At 40.0% G+C, this 19,238-nt stretch overlaps 1 protein-coding gene across 1 annotated transcript in view; it reads left to right on the forward strand.

Moving 5' to 3' along the window:
- Positions 1-277: 277 nt before the first annotated feature.
- Positions 278-19,238, forward strand: part of NPAS2 (neuronal PAS domain protein 2) — a 63,214-nt gene continuing 44,253 nt past the window's right edge. The window contains 1 exon segment of the mRNA XM_032226783.1: positions 278-1,703. Within this exon segment, the coding sequence (XP_032082674.1) occupies positions 1,393-1,703 (311 nt within the window). The 5' untranslated portion in view covers positions 278-1,392.

Raw genomic sequence — 19,238 nt, forward strand, 5'->3', positions numbered from 1 at the left:
GTCATAATCTGGAAGGACAGATAAATTGGTTTGTTCATCTGAAAAAGTTTGCAATATTTCAAAGGATGCTCCTTACAGACATCTTAAACTTCTCAAAGCCAGCAGTTCTTTCTGATACAAAAGGTCTTTTTTTTTTCCAAGAGGCAACTGGACTTTCTGGTTTTTCTTTGAAGATGTTTTCGCTTCTCATCCAAGCAGTTTCTTCAGCTTCTTCAGACGTGAGAAGTCTAAGTCTTCAAAGAAAAACCAGACAGTCTAGTTGCCTCTTGGAAAAGAAAAGAAAATGCACCTTTTGGGACAACCATGACCTGGATGACTGAGAATCTCCATAGATTTTCTGATACAAAGCTCGCGCGTTAAATTCCAGTATGTCCTCCTGATCAGAGCATCAGAAGCCTTTTATGCAAATCACAGGTACCTGTTTGACTTCCTCTCTGTACTCAGCGTTGAAAGGAAAACATCCCCCCCCCGCCTCATTTACATTATCCAGGATTTTGTCTTCGCTCGAGCCTTCATCCTCGAACCCAAAGACACTTTCTTTTTAGATCCTCCCTTTTCTCCTCCTCCCGGGGAGGTCACGGATGTTTGGGAAAATATGTAGGTCAGTGGAGCATTTCCTGCACTTGTGCAAAAACAAGAGAAGCGGGAAGGCACCGTCGGGTGGGAGCCCTCCTTCAGCCGCCAACCCTCGGCAACTTTCTCTCTTGCCGCGCAAGGAAGCGAAGCCTACTTTATTTATTTATTTGGTTGGTTAGTTTCCGGACCGTGGGAGGCGATCCGACGGCGCTTTTTATGCCCGCGGTGACCCATTTCGTCGCTTGCGTCTCGCCCCGCGGCTCTCGCTCGTCTCCGGCTAGAGATTCCGGCTGATATTTTCCCAAACAGCGGCCGCGGCCGCGAGCACCGGCGAACCTCCCGCTCCAGCCTCCCCCGCCCTACTACATTAAGATCCCCGCGCTTCCCATTCCCGCTGGAAGCACGCAGGCCACGCGAGCGAGCAGGCGCGCGAGGCTCCCCCGATGATCTGAGGGGAGCCGGGAGGCGCCCAACTGCGCCCAGCCATCCTTATTCCCTCCCGACTAAGGGTGGGAGCGCCTGAGACGCCGCTGGGAGAATGTCCCCTTCGGGTCGCCGGGACAGCAAGTTTCAAGGCAAAACGCAGCTGCTAGAATCGGTGCGCCTACAACTTGATGCTCTCCGAGAAGCCTGCGTTACCGGGAGCAGCAGAAACAGCAGCGGACGCCACCGCCAACCCTCTGTGCCCAGCGTCCTCCTCGGGAGCCTCGCGGCCGTTTACGCGTCTTTCCCGATCTCCTCTTTCCGTCCCTCACGGGACTGCGCTGCCGGCGCTGGGAGGAAGCCGGAGCCCGGCATGCTGCGTCCCCTCACACCATGAGAAACAGCGGCCGCAGAAGGAGCCGCGGCGACAGCTCCAGCAACAAGTCCGGGTTCAAAAAAGGGCCGGTGCCTCATTTCCCCGACGTCTCAGCGTGCGCCAGAGAGCGTTTACCCGGCCTTTGGCAAGAGGGAACGGGCCGCAGAAGCTCAGGGGACAGTGGCCGTCTCAAACTCGAGAGCGGCGGGGAGGACAGCCCGCGCACCCTGGTCGCCACCGCGGATAGCAGCAGCAGCAGCGGTAGCAGCGGTGTTTGGCGCCTCCTGGGCACACGCGCCCACCTTTCCTCCCGGCACGGGCACCTCAGGTAAGCCGCGCAGGCGGCGCTTGGCACAGTGACACAGATAAACAGTCGCCCTGGCGGCTCCCGGGACCTTTGCTCCACTTTTTCCCGAACATAAGCAGGGGGAGGGGGTGTCTGTCAGGGGACAATTGCTGGGTGCACCGCCATCCCGGATGGCCACGACCCTCCTTCCCATCGCATCTCCCCTTCAGAGTGGACCAAGAATTGTTCTAGTTTGGAGACTGCCTTTGACTGTTAGCTCAGAAATAATGAGATGTAGATAGCTAGATCCTGGAGGATGCATAAGGAACCACAGTATTGTTGACTCATTTGACGGGGTGGTGTAAGGTCACCTGCCTCGAGCAGAGGGTTGGACTAGAAGAGCTCCGAGGACTTTTCTAGCCCTATGATTCTACTTCTATTTATATGTGCAAAACTCGAACCAAGAAGTGTAGAGATTGAAAATTAACTGAATTGCTCATTTGAGTTAATTGATAGCTTTTCTTTGCATGCTATTCTTTAATGCAAAGCTAATGCCAGTTTTGGATTATATATTACAATTTTAAACGTAACTCTTTAAAAAGATGATATTCGGGTGAAAAAAGCTACCTGTAGCTTTAGGCTGTGAGACTTAATGTGCTTAATATGCTGCTAGGTTTTCATAAAGATTTCTCTGTATTATTATTTTTTGCAAATCCAGTATTGGCCAATAGTTATCTAATGTTTCAGATGCATTATATCCAGCACAGCAGCCATGTAATGCAGACTAGTATTGTTACTGTTATTATTGTGGAGAATTTGGGTCAGAGATAAAGTGGGAATGAAGAGCTTCCTTTTTTTAGCTTTGTGACACCAATGTTCTGAACGCAAATTCAATCAAATTAGGAACAATATAATATTTGAAAGCTATGGCTGATTCAGAAGTGCCATTAAGGTCAAGTGAACTTTCCTTCTTTTTCATAGTAACAAATAAGGAACAGGTTTTTTAAAAGGCTGATAAAAGTACATTTTTAAAAAAAAATACAGATAAGGTATTCCAAGTATTAATTGTTAAAAAAGAATAAACGTATTACTGACATTATCCATCATGTTTATTAGAATTAAAGTAGTAGCATAGATTTGAAAAATTGATATAATTCATGATTGAATTGTTGAAATTTTACCCTTTAAGCCTGTTTTGGATAACATTTCTGAAAGAAAAAGTCCATACCAGGCTAAATTCAGTATTTCATGAATAAACTTTAGCTTACACAATACAACTGACTTACCTTTGCTCTTCTCTTTTCCTACATAAGTCAAGTCCTTTCAAAGGCTCTCCCAGTGCTTTGGAGCATATTTGGCACACTTTTATATAGGAAGCCTGTTTCAGTTGCAAAAGTGTTTTGCAGAAATTGAAACAACCAACTATTATTAGTATCTATATGCCAGTCGCTGGCACTATGGCATTAGATAATAGGTAATGTTTCTGATTCATTGCATCTCTTTCTAAGAGAAACATTTTGTGAACTTACTATCCAAAGATAAATTTAAGCATTTCTTCTTGTGATTAGTTACCATAAATTCTGTGCCAATGTTATGAATAACATGGAGGTGAACTACCAATTCTCTTATAATCATAAGGTTGAAAGAGAACTTGGAGATGATCTAGTCCAACTTCCTGGCTGGTCAGGAATCTTCATACCATATTGGGCAAATGGCTGGCTGGTCTTTTCTTGAAAATCTCCAGTGATAGAGCACCCACAATTTCAGGAGGCAGCCTGTTCCATTACTTAAGAGTTGTCACAGTTAGGAAACTCTGATATCTTGAACTTGATTCAAGTTTGGATTTTTTCACTACAAAGTTTTCTTCCATTGGTTTTTGTCTTACCTTCAGATGTCAGAAAATCAATCAGTTCTCTTTTCCCGTGATATCCTTTCATGTATCAGAAGTGTGCTACCATGTCTCTCCTAAAATTCCCTTCTTTAAACTAACATACCAAGTTCCTTTACTTGCTGTTCATAGGATTTGACATCAGGCACCTTACTGTCTTTGTTTGACTTCTCTGAACTGTTTCTATTTGCTCAGCATCTTTTTGTATATGATGGTATCTTTTTTATTCATTTCAGAAGTTCAGAAGTCTTGAACCCATGAATAGGTTCAAGATCTAATACTGAATCAATAAAGGGCATGTATGGTAACAGATCATTATTTGTTGTTCAGACTGGAAGAAATATGTGGATGGCCAGAACAGGGGTCTCCAACCTTGGCATCTGTAAGACTTGTGAACTTCAACTCCCAGAACTCTGGGACTTGAAGTCTGCAAGTCTTAAAGTTGCCAAGGTTGGAGACCTCTGGGCTAGAGAATTCTGGAAATTAAAGTCCACGCAACTTAAATGTGTCAAATTGAAAAACCTGATTTAAATAGCGTTACCTTCTTTAGGAGGCAATAGCATGTTCTGCTTGCTGTGTTCTGCGGTTTTTAATTTATGTTAAGAGATATTAAAATTACATTTCCCAATGTAGAAACCTCTAGCTTTCTTTAAGTTCGAGTCTCATCAAAAACCAGTTGGCCTATATATTGTTTATGAAAAATTAAGTTTTGCAAATGGCTCAAATAATATGTATTTATATGATATAAATAGTACATTAATGTGATTAAAGGTAAATTACCTTTATAAGAAAGAAAATATTGCATATTACAACTCTATGCAATATATCATACATATTGAAATATTTGCAATATAGTATTTATTTTGGAAGATCTTATTTTTTGTAAAGCCAGTCTGCAAAATGCAATTGCTTAAGCTGAAATCCTTGAACACTTTTCCAAAGTATAACCCATGAAATTTAATGAGTCAATTTACTTTTGACTAGACCTGCATAGATTTGTACTGTAAAACCTCTAACCTACTACTAGTACAAAGCTTTACTGAACTCACTGGTACTTACTTCTGAAAGGATAGAAATAGATTTTAGAAGAATCATTTTATTTCAGCAGCATGCAGTATAGATTTTGATATTTGGAGTCTTTTCTGTTTGGAGTAGGTGGTGTGATAGCTCAGTGGTTAAAGATGCTAAGGTTGTCAGCTGGAAAGCTGACAGTCCGGGTTTGAGATCTGAGCGCTATGCAAGGGGTAAGATCCCATTCTTGTCCCAGCTCCTGCCCACCTACCAATTTGTAAGCATGCAAATGTGAGTAGATAAATAGATACCACTTTGGTGGGAAGATAACAGTGTGTTCTGTGCACTTTGGCGTATAATCATGTTAGCCACATGACCATGGAAATGTCTTGCTGACTCCCTTGGCTAAGAAACCAACCCCTAGAGTTGGAAACAACTGGACAGAGGAAACCTTTATCTTTACTTTCATTTGGAGTACAGGACAATAATAATAAAATCAAAGAAAATATTTCCACCAAATATTCAGAGTTTAGAAAATTTTGAAATCAAAGCTAAATGGTAGAAACATCATTAAAGCAATTAATACCTATTATTCCATATGCAGTAGGAATGGATCCAGATGAAACTTAGTAATGAGGATTGGAAGATGAGTAATGTAATGAAAGCGCACAATGCTTTGCAACCAAAAATTGATATTGATCGTATTGATTTGCCTATAGCTTATATGAGAAACAAACTATGGAGGAAGAAAAGAATGGTCTGAATGAGCCAAAAACTCTTATTGAAGAAGTCAATCAAGGAAGGCTCTTGAAAACAGGAAAGGTGAAAGCTGAATATAGAAAAGAGACAACTGAAAACTGATTTGTTAATTGGGAGAACAAGCCAATGTTTAATCAATACTTGAAAAATGTAGAAAGAAAAGCCAATAAAAACCAAACATGGAATTGTTTAAGACGAGAAGTGTTAAAGAAAGAAATTGAAGCTTTTATTAAAGTGGCTCAAGAAAAAACTTTGTTAATAAATTGCATGGATGAAAATTCATTCTATGACGCACAACAGCAAATGCTGCCTTTGTAGTAAAACAGATGAAACAATTGATTATTTGATGAATGACTACAGTAAAATTTCACAAGCTGATTACAAGCATCATCATGACAGAACTGCCAGAATTATTCACTGGAAACATTGCCAGTGGTTTGGATTTGAAGGTAGGAAAAACTACTGGGACCATCAAGTTGAAAAGGTTTTGGAAAATGAGCAGGTTAATACCTTGTGGGCCTTTAAGATTCAAACAGAACTGGCATCTTGTTCAAAACATGCCTAATATAATCATTGAAAACAAAGTCTGTTTAATTGTTGCTGCTGGGACTGGGACGGACTCGCAGATTTAAGCTGAATATTTATGAAAATATAAATCCATTGTATAGCAATTGTGGTTGGAGCCCTAAGAGCAATATTTAAAGTATTTTCTTAATATCTGGAAATATTGAATTATCACACTGAACATCCCAATTTTCAAAAAAAGCTACATTGCTTGGACCTGTTTATATTCTTAAATGCTATCTTAATAATTTTTAGGTCCTTGGTTTGGACTTGAATTATTACATTTCTACCAGTCCTACATTGTGAATTTAACTGAACATAAACCAGGTGTTGTGGTCCGAGTGGTTATCATCAGACTGGCTGCCATAACAAAAAATATTGGATGGCATTTAGAAAATATGCACATTGGCAACATTTCCATATGTCAATTACAAAAGGCCACATTTTGGATCTGTGCATACATGCTGATACGTTATGACATCCTACTTTGTTAGAAAGAACTTGATGTGTGAAGGCCAAGAACAGTTAAAAAACTGGTAGCTGTGATTTCACAATTTTGTTTATGTAATAGTAAATCACCACCAATCAATTGCAAAAGGCAGCTTTCCTTGCGGTAATACCTTTAATACAATCAAACAACAATATTTGTCTATTGCAGATCCCCAAGAAGGTGTCAATAGGTGGATGAAATTCCAAATCTAGTATAAATATCTCACTGACTGTGCAATGAACCATAATCATAGTAATAATTGCACAGGCTGATTACAAACAATGCCAGGACAATCAGCAACAATGGTGCTTTGGAATATCTGCAAGAAATAGCATTTGCTTGGACTTCCAGTCCAGTTCCAGACTGACCAGTTCAGAAAGCTCTTTCCAGATTTAAACTTTTTCAATTTAAAAACAAGGGACTGAGTTTATATGACTCCTGGATTAGGGGGAGTCCTGGAATAATCCTTCAATATCCTCGATACAGTGTTGGTCTGCAAGGAGACTCTGCTCTAAAGTAGCTGGGTGAGTTAACCGTAAACTGGGAGATGGACTGGAATTATTTTGTTGTTGAAAAAGCAGCCATTTTGGAATTTTGTTTTCAAACAGACAGTAGGTCATGGCTTTCACTACTCAAATACTTTATTCAATTATTATCTTTACTTAGCTAAAAGAGATTATTTTCAGTCATAGCCTGTTACTCCTTTTGAAGATCTGCGTTATTTTGGGACATTGTTATTATTGAATGAAGAGGGAAGGGTTGCTGGAGTTGAGCTAAAATAAAGAACTGTGGACTATTTTTTTCTTTCTAATGTTGATGGAAAAATGTAAAGATTTAAAAAGTTATGGTTTTGTTTTGTTATTTTCATGAATTTGCCACTTCTATTTGAGATTGTTAGTTATAACTTGCAATTTAGGATTGTTTGTTGTGGTTGGCTGAAATCTTCCAATTTTAATGGGTTCTGATTGGCCAAGTGATACCAGCTGATCTACAAAAAAGATCTATTCTTTGACCACAAGAAGGAGCAAAAAAAAATGATGAAGCAACATCAAAGACATCTAAGCCAGAAGGAAATTGCAAAAATTATTTTGGAAAACTATTTAAAAACACAGTTCACTTTATAAATCAATTATATTCTGAAGATGTAATGAAAGAGGAGCAAGATCAACAAATTACTCAAGTAATTGAAAGAAGATGAGTAATCAAGAGATGCAGCCAAGTGCAGAAAGTTATTAAACCACTAAGGCTACTGCACAAGTAGTTGATAATATAAAGAATTTAGCTGTAATTTTGGGATATAAATCTGACACCAACAGTGCCCCACTTTGAAGATGATTTAATTACAAGTTCCCCAATGCATTTGAAAAATACACTTGCCTATAAGCAAGAACTGTTGGAACTAAAAAGAACAGACAAAATAACAGAAAATGAAGTGCTCTGGGACTTTGTAGTTCATAGAAATACCTGCAACAATTGTCAATAAGAAAGACAAAAAAATCTGAACAGTAGACATGGCAATACCTAGAGACAGCAGAATAGAAGAGAAAGTACTGGGAAAAAATAACAAAATACAGAATAAAATATAACAACTGTAGCAAAATAAAGCAAAGATAGTACCAATAGTAATAGGTGCCTTGGGTGCAATCTTCTGCAATACCACTTGAACATCATGAGCATTGATAAAATTACCATCAGTCAATTGCAAGTTGTAGCTTTGCTTGGAACAGCCTACATCCTGCAATGATAACTTTAATAAGACTCAGTAGATGGATAAAAATGCCACATCTAGTCTAAACATCTGTCCAGTGTGAGAGAAACAGCAAGGAAGCAAACATTATTTATTTATTTTTTAAAATAACATTTTTTGTGTACTCAAAATGTTTTTGACCCATTAATAACTTAGGACAGATTAATTAATGTCCTTTGCATATTAATCTGCTTTAGCTGATCTCAATGGAAAAATATCTCAATGGAAATAAGGGTTTCTTTCATTGTTACTAAAGACTATACCAATACTGTTGTATATTAGTTTCGTTATCTTAAAACACAGAAAAATAATATGATAAGGTTCAGATAGGGAAATGGCAACTAGGAATCTTTATAGATCTAAAATTCTGGAATTTCAGGGATAAAGAAGAGAACCCCCCCTCCCCCAGTGTATACAGATGGGATGCTCATAATTACTACTCAGGAAAAAATGGGTAGATCATAGAAGACAGGTGAGGTTCATGGGATCATTCTTAATAAATATTTAACAAAATCAATTGTGTGGACACTAATTGCAGTTTCATAAACTAAGCTTACATACAACATAATGAAAGAATATTCATGTATGTCCAGTCCCTATTTGTGTGTTGATTTTCCTATTTAAATGAGAAAGAAAAGCTGTTGTTCAAAACAGGAAATAGAGAGAAGTAATTTCACATGATTGTTTTCAATGATAAGGTACATTATTAAAGATGTTTACTTACTTCAGAGCACCTTCCACAATGGGTGGATTATGACTCCCTTAGTATTCATGCAATTGGTATGATTCCTAAAATCCAACCCTTTGGGACCACATTGTAATGGTGTGACTATGTATATAGCTATAGCTATATAATGTTTGCTGGGAGAAATATCAACAACCTTTGATATGCAGATGATACCACTCTAATGGCAGAAAATGAAGAGCCTCCTGATGCGGGTGAAGAAGGAGAGTGCAAAAGTTGGCTAGAAACTCAACATTAAGAAAACCAAGATCATGGCATCTGGGCCTCTCGACTCCTGGCAAATAGATGGAGACAAAATGGAGGTAGTGACAGATGTTATTTTCCTGGGCTCCAAGTTCACAGCAGATGGGGACTGCAGCCAAGAAATTAAGACACTTGCTCCTAGGGAGGAAAGCTATGGCAAATCTAGACAGCATACTAAAAATCAGAGACATCACCCTGCCAAAAAAAGTGTGTATGGTCAAGGCTATGGTTTTCCCAGTTGCAATGTATGGCTGTGAAAGAAGAAAGGCTGAGCGCCAAAGAATTGAGGCCTTTGAACTATGATGCTGGAGAAAACTCCTGCGAGTCCCTTGGACTGCAAGGCAATCAAATCGATCAGTCCTAGAGGAGATCAACCCTGAGTGCTCTTTAGAAGCCAGATCCTGAAGATTAAATTCAAATACTTTGGTCACCTAATGAGAAGGAAGGACTCCCTGGAGAAGAGCCTAATGCTGGGAAAGATTGAGGGCAAAATAAGAAGGGGACGACAAAATGAGGTGGCTGGATGGAGTCACCGAAGCAGTAGGTGAGCTTAAATGGACTCCAGGGGTGGTAGAGGACAGGAAGGCCTGGAGGAACATTGTCCATGGGTTTGTGATGGACAAGACTTCGCAACTAACAACAACAACAACATAATGTGCAACCAGTACAAAACAAGCGTGGATTAGGTAGCTGTTATGCTAGGAGCGTGGATTATTAATCCATCAAGATCACTGCTACTTGCATTGTTGTGAAGCAACTTCATGGTCAGCATTTCTTTTCCATCCTACTTCAAGATAAACTGCCTTGAAACTATGCCCTTTTGACTGTAAAACATTTTACATTCAAACATGTGCTGTATCAATGAACTATAATTTTTCCACCCATTTATATCTCATGTAGTATAAATTACTCAAAATCACTAATACAGATAATGGCTGTTGAATTTTATCTTGGTACTCACTTTGAGATAGAATTGAAAATGCCAGAATGTTGCCTCAGGACTATTCTTTGATGGAAAAAAGGTACATGACTTGGTGTTTCAGGCCTTTGTAGTTTTAGTCTTAATTTATCACATTGCCTTATTTCTGTCTCCTAGGTAGTCCTCAATTTACAACTGTAATTGAGTTCAGAACTGCAGTCATAAGTCATGTTGGTCATTAATTGGGTTATCATATGACCAACCCAATTTTATGTCCTTTTTTTGCAGCAGTTGCCAGAAATCAAAAATAAATGCTGGTTTTCTAACAAGTTTTTTTAAAAAAATTGTGGTTACTTGAACACAGGATTTTTCCAATGGCTGTAAATGTGGGCTGAATGCAATCGCATGATTCAGGTGTGTGTGTGTGTGTGTGTGTGTGTGTGTGTGGCTGTCAGAACTTTGAATCTGGTGTTAAAGTACCTTTTGGGGGTCTGTTGTAACTTTGAACAGTTGCTAAGTAACAGGTTGTATGGTATAGGATTTCCCGTATCATACACTGGGAAATTGTGTGTGGATAGTGTTCTATAGTCACTTGGATTGTGTTTATTAAATATTTTTTTTATCTGAATGAATTTTATAAGCTTCTGCATTCAACTTCCAGTGCCCAGTTTCATCATGCGACCTCCAGGCTGAAAAATGTACAGCAAGAAACAAAAAAAGTGATCTTCAGTGAAAAAAAAGTTAGAAAAAGAATGAGACAAATAAGACTTCCTTGTTTGATCTCCAGATTTGCATCAAAAGAATTTAGTTCTAACATTTCTTATCAATCCACAGAAATAGTGAGATGTGAATATTAATTACTCATACTTTTCAGATTTCAAATCAGCTTCTGGTTTTACTTTAAGAGAAATTCTGTGAAAGAAATTGTTGACTACTACTATCAACATAAGAAGACTTCTTTCCTAATCATATTCTTTACAGTAACATCAGCCGGGGGTTAAATGTAGTGTGAAGATCATTAATTGATTTATTTCTCTAGTCCCACTAATTTTAAATTTTTTATATAAATTTAGTGATCTTATACTTTAATGTGGGTTCATCCATTGGCCAAGAGGCCAATCTTTCTTGATGCCGATGATACAGTCATCCTCTTTGCTCAGTCATAGGGCTGAGAAGAGTCTTAAAAGAACTCACACAGTACTATGAAAACTAGATAGTAGCTAATTAATTACAAGAAAACAAAAGCTATAACCCTTACTAGAAAAGTATAAAAGAGCATAATTAGTCAATCAATGACCACAAAATATATAATCCAGACCTTTCAATATTTAGGCATAACCTTTCATGCAACTGTGAGATAAGAAGTACATCTAGTTACCTGTTGTGGCCCGGCAGGAGCCGTTGGAGCTGCCACCAGACTCCGACAGCAAGGGGTCTTATGAGTCGGCCCTGGAGGAGGTGGAGGACCCTGGACAGGGTTCCCATTCCGAGCAGGGCGCAGAGAGACTGGTTGGCCACCAGGTGGCGCCTGAGCCTTGGATCAGTGGGGAAGAGACAAGAGTGAGTCATCCACCTGTGAGTTGTTCCAGGATGCACACCGTCGAAGGGCTACTCGGCGTCAAGAACAACTACGTAATTACAGGAGGTAATTACGCTCAGCTGATGCTCATTAAGATCCTCTCCTGATTATAAAAGAGACTGCTTGTGCCACGCCCTTCTGCAGAAGTCAACGTTAAGGACTAAGAAGAAACAAACTTGGCAGGCTGGATTGCTGCCAGAGTTTGTTTGCATTGCTGCCAAGTTTTGGTAGGACTTGCTGCCAGAGTGCTTATCTCTTTGTTTATGTGGCTTGCAGCCAACGAGAGTCTGGACTGATTAAAAAACATTCTAGTTTACGTTGGTTTCGGCGTTCGTTCCTGGACGGAGAAGGGGGGGGTCAGAACAGTTATCTATCTCAAGTGGAGTCATAGAGTTATTCCCTTGTATTTTTAGGATAGATACTATGAGATCCTTTATTTGAAAAGTCTCCGCCCGTGTAGCTCTCCAGCAATTGACTTAGACTTAGAATATTGTCACTTTAAATGTACCCTAATTGACATATATTAAAATAAAATTTTGTTGCATGCAGCTCTCAAAGGGTCACCACCTCCAATATAATATACAAACATGACAAATAAATAAATAAATACATATTTATACACCTACATACCACATATATTATGACACCAAGAACAACACACTCTAGCTTGTTTAACATAAACACAGTTTAACCAGAGGTAGTATTCAGCAGGTTCTGACCAGTTCTGGAGAACTGGTAGCGGAAATTTTGAGTAGATCAGAATGGGGCTGCCCTTGAAGAGCATCCGGCGACTGCAGCTAGTCCAGAACGCGGCCGTGCGAGTGATTGTGGGCGCACCGCGGTTCGCCCACATAACACCCATCCTCCGCGAGCTGCGCTGGCTACCTGTTGATCTCCGGGTGCGCTTCAAGGTGCTACTTACCATCCATAAAGCCCTCCATGGTAGTGGATCTGAGTACTTGAGAGACCGCCTCCTGCCAATTACCTCCCTTCGACCTATTAGATCGCACAGATTAGGCCTCCTCCGAGTTCCATCCGCCAGTCAGTGCCGACTGGCGACTACGCGGAGGAGGGCCTTCTCTGTAGCAGCTCCGACCCTTTGGAACGATCTCCCCGTGGAGATTCGTACCCTCACCACCGTCCAGACCTTCTGCACAGCCCTTAAGATCTGGCTATCCCGTCAGGCCTGGGGATAAGGATTACGCCGCCCCACCCGAATGTTGAATGACTGTTGTGTTTTATTGTTATTATTTTGTTTATTCACGTATTGTATTATATTGTCTTGCACTCCCCTTCCCATGAATTGTAAGCCGCCCTGAGTCCCCTCAGGGAAAAGGGCGGCCTATATAATAAACAATTCAATTCAATCAGTAAATATCACCTCTGACTGGCCCCGACCCCATCTATTTTCTGTCTCCCGAGTCCCAGCTGATCGGGAGGAAATGGGGATTTTGCAGTAACCTTCCCCTGCCACGCCCACCAAGCCACGCTCACAGAACGGTAGCAAAAAAAAATTGAATCCCACCACTGAGTCTAACCTACAATCTGTCCTCACATTTACAACCGTCACAGCATCCCCATAGTCATATGATCAAAATTCAAGTGCTTGGCAACCAGCATGTATTTATGATTGTTGCAGCATTGTGGCTCATGTGTTCAGCATTTTCAACAGTGGTAGGTTGCAGGTGGTACGCCCCAGCATGGGCGTACCGAAGCCTGCCCAGAGCACCGGATACTGTTCTGGTATGGTGCTCCGGAGGGCCCACCCGCCCGAGCTCCTTACCAGTCTTTTAAGTCTTTGGCATTTCTGTGCATGTGCATGGTGCTTACAGCGCCTGCACGATGCTCTGCTGAGCAGCTGGAGCAGCTGGAGCATTGTGGAGGCTCGCAGAGGTGCTAAGATGCATGTGTGCGCTGTGCGCATGTGCACGCGCACTGTGTGCATCCATGTCGACGCCGGCAGTACGGTTGGAACGGGATCTGGAACCCACCACTGATTTGCAACTTTCACAGCCAGCTTCTAACAAGCAAAGATCAGTGGGAGAAACCAGGTTTACCTAATGTCTGCATGATTCACTTAACTACTGCAGTGATTTACTTTAAAACTATGGCAAAAAAGGACATAAACAGGCGTCTGTCTTGCTTAGCAATGAAAATTCTGGGGCCAATTTTGGCCAGAGCTACCTGTATTGAATTACTTTTCAAAATACACTGGCAAATAACCACTGCGAAGGACCTTTGGCCACACTTTGAGAAATCCTGTATTAGATTAATGTTTTTCATTCAATAGCTAGAATTTGTGTTGCAGCTACAAAAAATTAATCTCAGTATTTGACACATTGGAACCCCTGCCAAATTCATGGCACCACTTAGACTGTTACACGTCCCATTTTGTTCCTTCAGTTACATTTTACTACATTTGGGTTATTACATTTTATGGACCATTTTAAAGTACAGTTTGTAATAAGCAACATTTTACCTTACTCTGGAACAGTTTTAATTATAGGTTACAGCTGACATGTTTTGAATATTTCATGGATGTCACACCTTCTGTTTTGATTATTTCCTATTGTAACGTGTGGGTTGTTGTTGTGAGGGAATTGACACGCAGGAGCCATGTGCAAGACAGATCTTTATTATAACACAGGTGACAAGCGATTCAAACGTTCCCTGCAACTGCCAGGGTATTTATACTAGCACTCAGACCAACTGTCAAAACGACCAACCAATCAGGTCGCAGCTGGTATTTGCATATTGAATATGCAACACTCCTTCCCCCCAGTTCTAAAGACCAAATGACCAGCCAATCACGTCGCAGCTGGTATTTGCATATTCAATCTCTCTCCTTCCCCCCAGTTCTGCTGTTTCAAGATGGTGGTGAGTCCTTCGTAGCTAAATTTTAGAACCAGGAAAAAAAAACCAGGTCCTTTGGAATCTTTGCAGCAGGGAGGCTCTCGTTGTGTTGTAGGAAGGCTCTCGTTGGTTTTAGGGAGGCAAGCGGTGGCCTTTGCAGCGGAAGGAGGCTCATGGTGTAGAGGACAGTCTGGTGTATGTTGTGAGTGTGCTAGTGTTGGAGAGGCTTTAGACAGGCTGAGAGAGCGTAGCCGGTGGTGCTAGGTGGCAGCTTGGAGAACAAGGCTGTTGTTGAACGCAGCGGTTGGAACGAGGCGGTTGGAGTGCCGTAGGAACAGCTGGTGGCAGGCATGCCGTAGGAACAGCTGGTGGCAGGCAGGCAGGCAGGCACAGCTGGTGCAGTTTAGCCATCACGGTCCATAGCTCGTCCCTGAGTAGCGGCGGCGGCTCCAGTCGAGGTTAAGCGTAGGAAGCCCGTCCCTCGGACGGATGGAGGCCGCGCCTGGGAGCTTACTGAGGTTGGCTACAACCGGAGGCTGCTGTTGATGTCGCTTGCTGGCCATAGCGGCGGCCCTGACAGGCCCTCAATGTAGGAAAGAAAAAAAAAATTTTTTTTCCTGCGTTCACGTTGGCTGATGTTAGGCTCTGCGGGAATCGCATATCAATCCCACCTTCGTCGCCAGTATTGTAACGTGTGGGTTGTTGTTGTGAGGGAATTGACACGCAGGAGCCATGTGCAAGACAGATCTTTATTATAACACAGGTGACAAGCGATTCAAACGTTCCCTGCAACTGCCAGGGTATTTATACTAGCACTCAGACCAACTGTCAAAACGACCAACCAATCAGGTCGCAGCTGGTATTTGCATATTGAATATGCAACATTTCCTATGTATTTTATTTGTTTTATTGTTCATTGTATTATAATTTTCCGCCACTTTGGTTGGGAAACAATAAAATAAAATATTAATTACTTAGCAGTTACTATTACAAACTAAATAGTCTGCTGTTTAGAGCATTGGGAGCTTTTCAAAGAAGATGAGTTCATTTTTCAAACAGTGCAATACAGTAGCTATAACTTCAGTTGTATTGTTGTCATGGTAATACATTGGCCATGCTTGAAATGGGAAAATATTCTTACAGTGTTATGCTTTCTGGAAGCAAGATATGAAGAAAAATACATAATTACTATTTGACTTCTGTAAAAAATGTTTTCCTGTTTATCAATGATGTCAGTCAGCGACACACAGTTTTTTGTTTAGGAAGGGACATTTTTGCCTACAATATTTGTCCACCCTGGATGGAATTGATTGCTGCAATTCAGCAATTCAGAAATCTAGATTGTGGAAGGGCGTTGCTTAGTGCAGTGTTTCTCAACCTTGTCCACTTGAAGATGTCTGGACTTCAACTCCCAGAATTCCCCAGCCAGCTGGCTGGGGAATTCTGGGAGTTGAAGTCCAGACATCTTCAAGTGGACAAGGTTGAGAAACACAGGCTTAGTGTATATGTGATTAGGCAGGAGTGTCTAATTTGTAATATTTCTAATTGTAATCTTTCAAATATTGGTGATTTTTCTGAGTTCATAAATCAAATAATATTTTTCTGTCAAATGATTATTGCTGAATACAAGCAGGATATTGGATGAGAGACAAAATTATACCGACTCCGTTATCTTCTTGGGAGACCAGAAAAAAGGCCAGTGTGCGACAATCCTGCAGTGATACACATTGCGTTGATTATTTAGATGAAAAGGATAAAATGGATTGTAACATGGAATCCATTAAGGGATGGCATAATATCTTATATTTTTATATGTCTTCCAAAGTCACAAAGCTGTGAGATGGGCATCTACATAAATGACTTAAATAGAATAAAAAAAATAACTTTATTTCTGGTACAAATGGGGTATAAAAGAAAGAAAGGCTAAATTCTATGTTTCTTCTTGGGTGAATCTGCCTTCTCCTTTTTGGACAAGATGCTAAGATGTGGAGTGGTGTGCCCAGAAGCCAGTATCTTAAGCAGCTATTATAAATAATTATGTTTGGGAAATGCCTAAAATCAGGATCTATCCTATAAATCAAATAAGAACAACACATGTTAAGTAATGCCAAACTTTATGTTATTAAATGTTGAAGAGACAGACTGACAAGACATTGAGAGAGCAAAGTTTACTCCAAATCCTATTCAAGTATAGGTGGTCCTAGATGAGTCTTGGCAAGTGCCGAAACGGGATTGCGCGCATGCTTGAAACCAGAAACCAGAATAAACATGCGCCGAGCAACTGCTCTTCCGGTTTCCAGGGCTCATGCGCACATGAAGACCAACTGTTTGGCTCGCCGGAAGAGCAACAGGCAACAGCTCGCATTCTTCGAGAGAGGGCTCTGCATGCCACTTCTGGCACACATGCTATATGTTTGCCATCAAGTTCCTAGGTTAACGACTGCATTTTAAGTGAGCAAACTTACAGTAGTGCTGAACAAATGGTACTTACAACTGGTCTTCAAAGTCCTGTCTGTTGCAGCATTCCCATGGGCACACACCATGATCTGAATACTTCTGGATTTCTAACCATCGCAGTGTCATGAAATCAAGATTTGCAACTTTCCTTGCTGGCTTCCCACAAGCAAGTTAATGAGGGAACCCTTAGGAAGTCACAGTCATGTGAGGTCTTCACATAACAATTTTCATCATTTGCTTAACAACAGTAACCAGGGATTTTCTAAAACTTCCATCACTAAGTGGGCTAGATATGGGACATCATACTTATATTCATTTTGCTTAGTGATGGAAATTCTAGTTCAGCCCAGTCCTGTTCAGTCCAATCAAATCAACAAACTTAAAATCTCTGAAACTGACCTCCTGTGGGATAAAAAAAATACCCAGAAAATTTTAACCAAAACCGTATAAGTACCTTATGGTTGATATCTAACATATCCAGCACACCTTCCTCCTTCTACATTCCCCATAACAACAACCCTGTAAGGTGGGTTGGGCTGAGAGAGTGTATGGCCCAAAGTCACATAGATGGCTTTCATGGTTATGGTAGGACTTGAACTCACAGTTTCCTACTTTCTAACCTGGTGCCTTAACCATTACACCAAACTGGCTCCCAGATCAACTTGCTGTGTGTGGATTCTATGTTGTTAAAGACTGATAAAGTTGTAACATTATATATTAATTTAGTATTGTAGTTTTTTTATTATTCTTGTGATTATTTGCTTTTTACCATGGGCAAATTGCTTTATTGTCTACTGTTAAAAGGAGCCAAAATTTGCTGCAATCACACATGTGATAAATGTATAGAATTTTTCATAACTTATCAGCAAAATTCCAGTGGCATTTGCAAACATAGTAGTAATTCCTGCAGTGTGCTTTACAGCAAACTTTTGTGTCATAAAAAGTACACCATGTGTGCTATATTTATTTGTTACATTTAGTTTAATGAATGATCCTGGAAGTGAAAGTATTCATTTTAAGAAAAGAATTATTGTATATTTGTTACATTAAATTTGCATAATTTAGTCCTGGCTTATATAATGTGTAATAGCTCCAAGCATATTTGTGACCTAAACAAAAAGCGGGCAACTGTGGCTCCATGTTTACTTGGGAATTGCACCAAGGCATAACAGGACTTAATGTCATCTTAGGACTTCCATGATCAGATAATGCCAGTTAGCTTTAGGGAAGCTAATGACTTGTTGCATAGAACAAAACCACTCAGTTTTTAATTAAATAGATTTTTAAAATAATATGTGTACGTCTTTGAAAATGAGAAATACATCTTTATGTCTTGAAGTTTATTGATCAATGGAGTAATTAACAAAATATTCCATTTTCAACAAATTTATACTACATACCAACACGTTCACTGATAAAGTGTGTGTGTGGGGGTATTTGTGTGATCATCCACACACTTCTAATCTTTCTCTCTCCTAGCTTTGCATATATGCATATACATATTTATATGAATGTGCATGCACATTAACTTGATCTCAGAAGACTTCCTTTAAAACATTTCTTTTAAAAACATTTAAATTACATGACAAACAGTCTCTTAATAATCAGCCTTAGTTACCAAATCTGCTGAATCCAGACAGAATATAATAATAGGTTTACTGAGGTTTACTTTTGATTTATATTTTGAGTAATATTGATAGCCTTTTTATTTGATGTATATACTTCCTGAGTATCTGAAAATATTCAGAGTAACATTAACAATAAATAATATAAACATAACTCTCCATATTTTTAGCCATTGCAGCTTCTGCTTAACCAAGATTGTTGTTTCCTTTCCTTTTAAAAGATAAACCTGAATTAAAAAAGAAATCTGGTAACACAAGGCTCACTTCAGGAAACACACTGAAGGAAAAAGCTTTCTTCTTTCTGCCACTCACACAGTGGTCTGCACACAAATAAAATGAAATTATGAAATAATATACAAGCTAAACAAAACTTGTAAGAATGGCCTAAAAGGTTCAAGTACTTACTTCCAAAGGCCAACTGAGGCTGTGAATCCCACTACAGGTCAAATCCATTAGAAGGCTAAAATTATCTTAACTTAAATTGTGTGTTATGACAGGGTCTTACCATCTGATAATTTTGCCCTTTCCCTCTTTATTGTTCAGGAATCTAGGGAGGCATCTACCTGAGCTGCTTCTGAATGTTATCTTGTAGTTCTGGACTTTAAAAAATGCTTCATCCCCTTTTGTGTAGGCAACAATTTATGCATATCACGGTTAAGGTAATCTTCCATACTTTATACAAAAGCTTTCTTGAAAT

The sequence above is a fragment of the Thamnophis elegans genome, chromosome 11 (assembly GCF_009769535.1).
Source record: "Thamnophis elegans isolate rThaEle1 chromosome 11, rThaEle1.pri, whole genome shotgun sequence".
Taxonomy (NCBI): domain Eukaryota; kingdom Metazoa; phylum Chordata; class Lepidosauria; order Squamata; family Colubridae; genus Thamnophis; species Thamnophis elegans.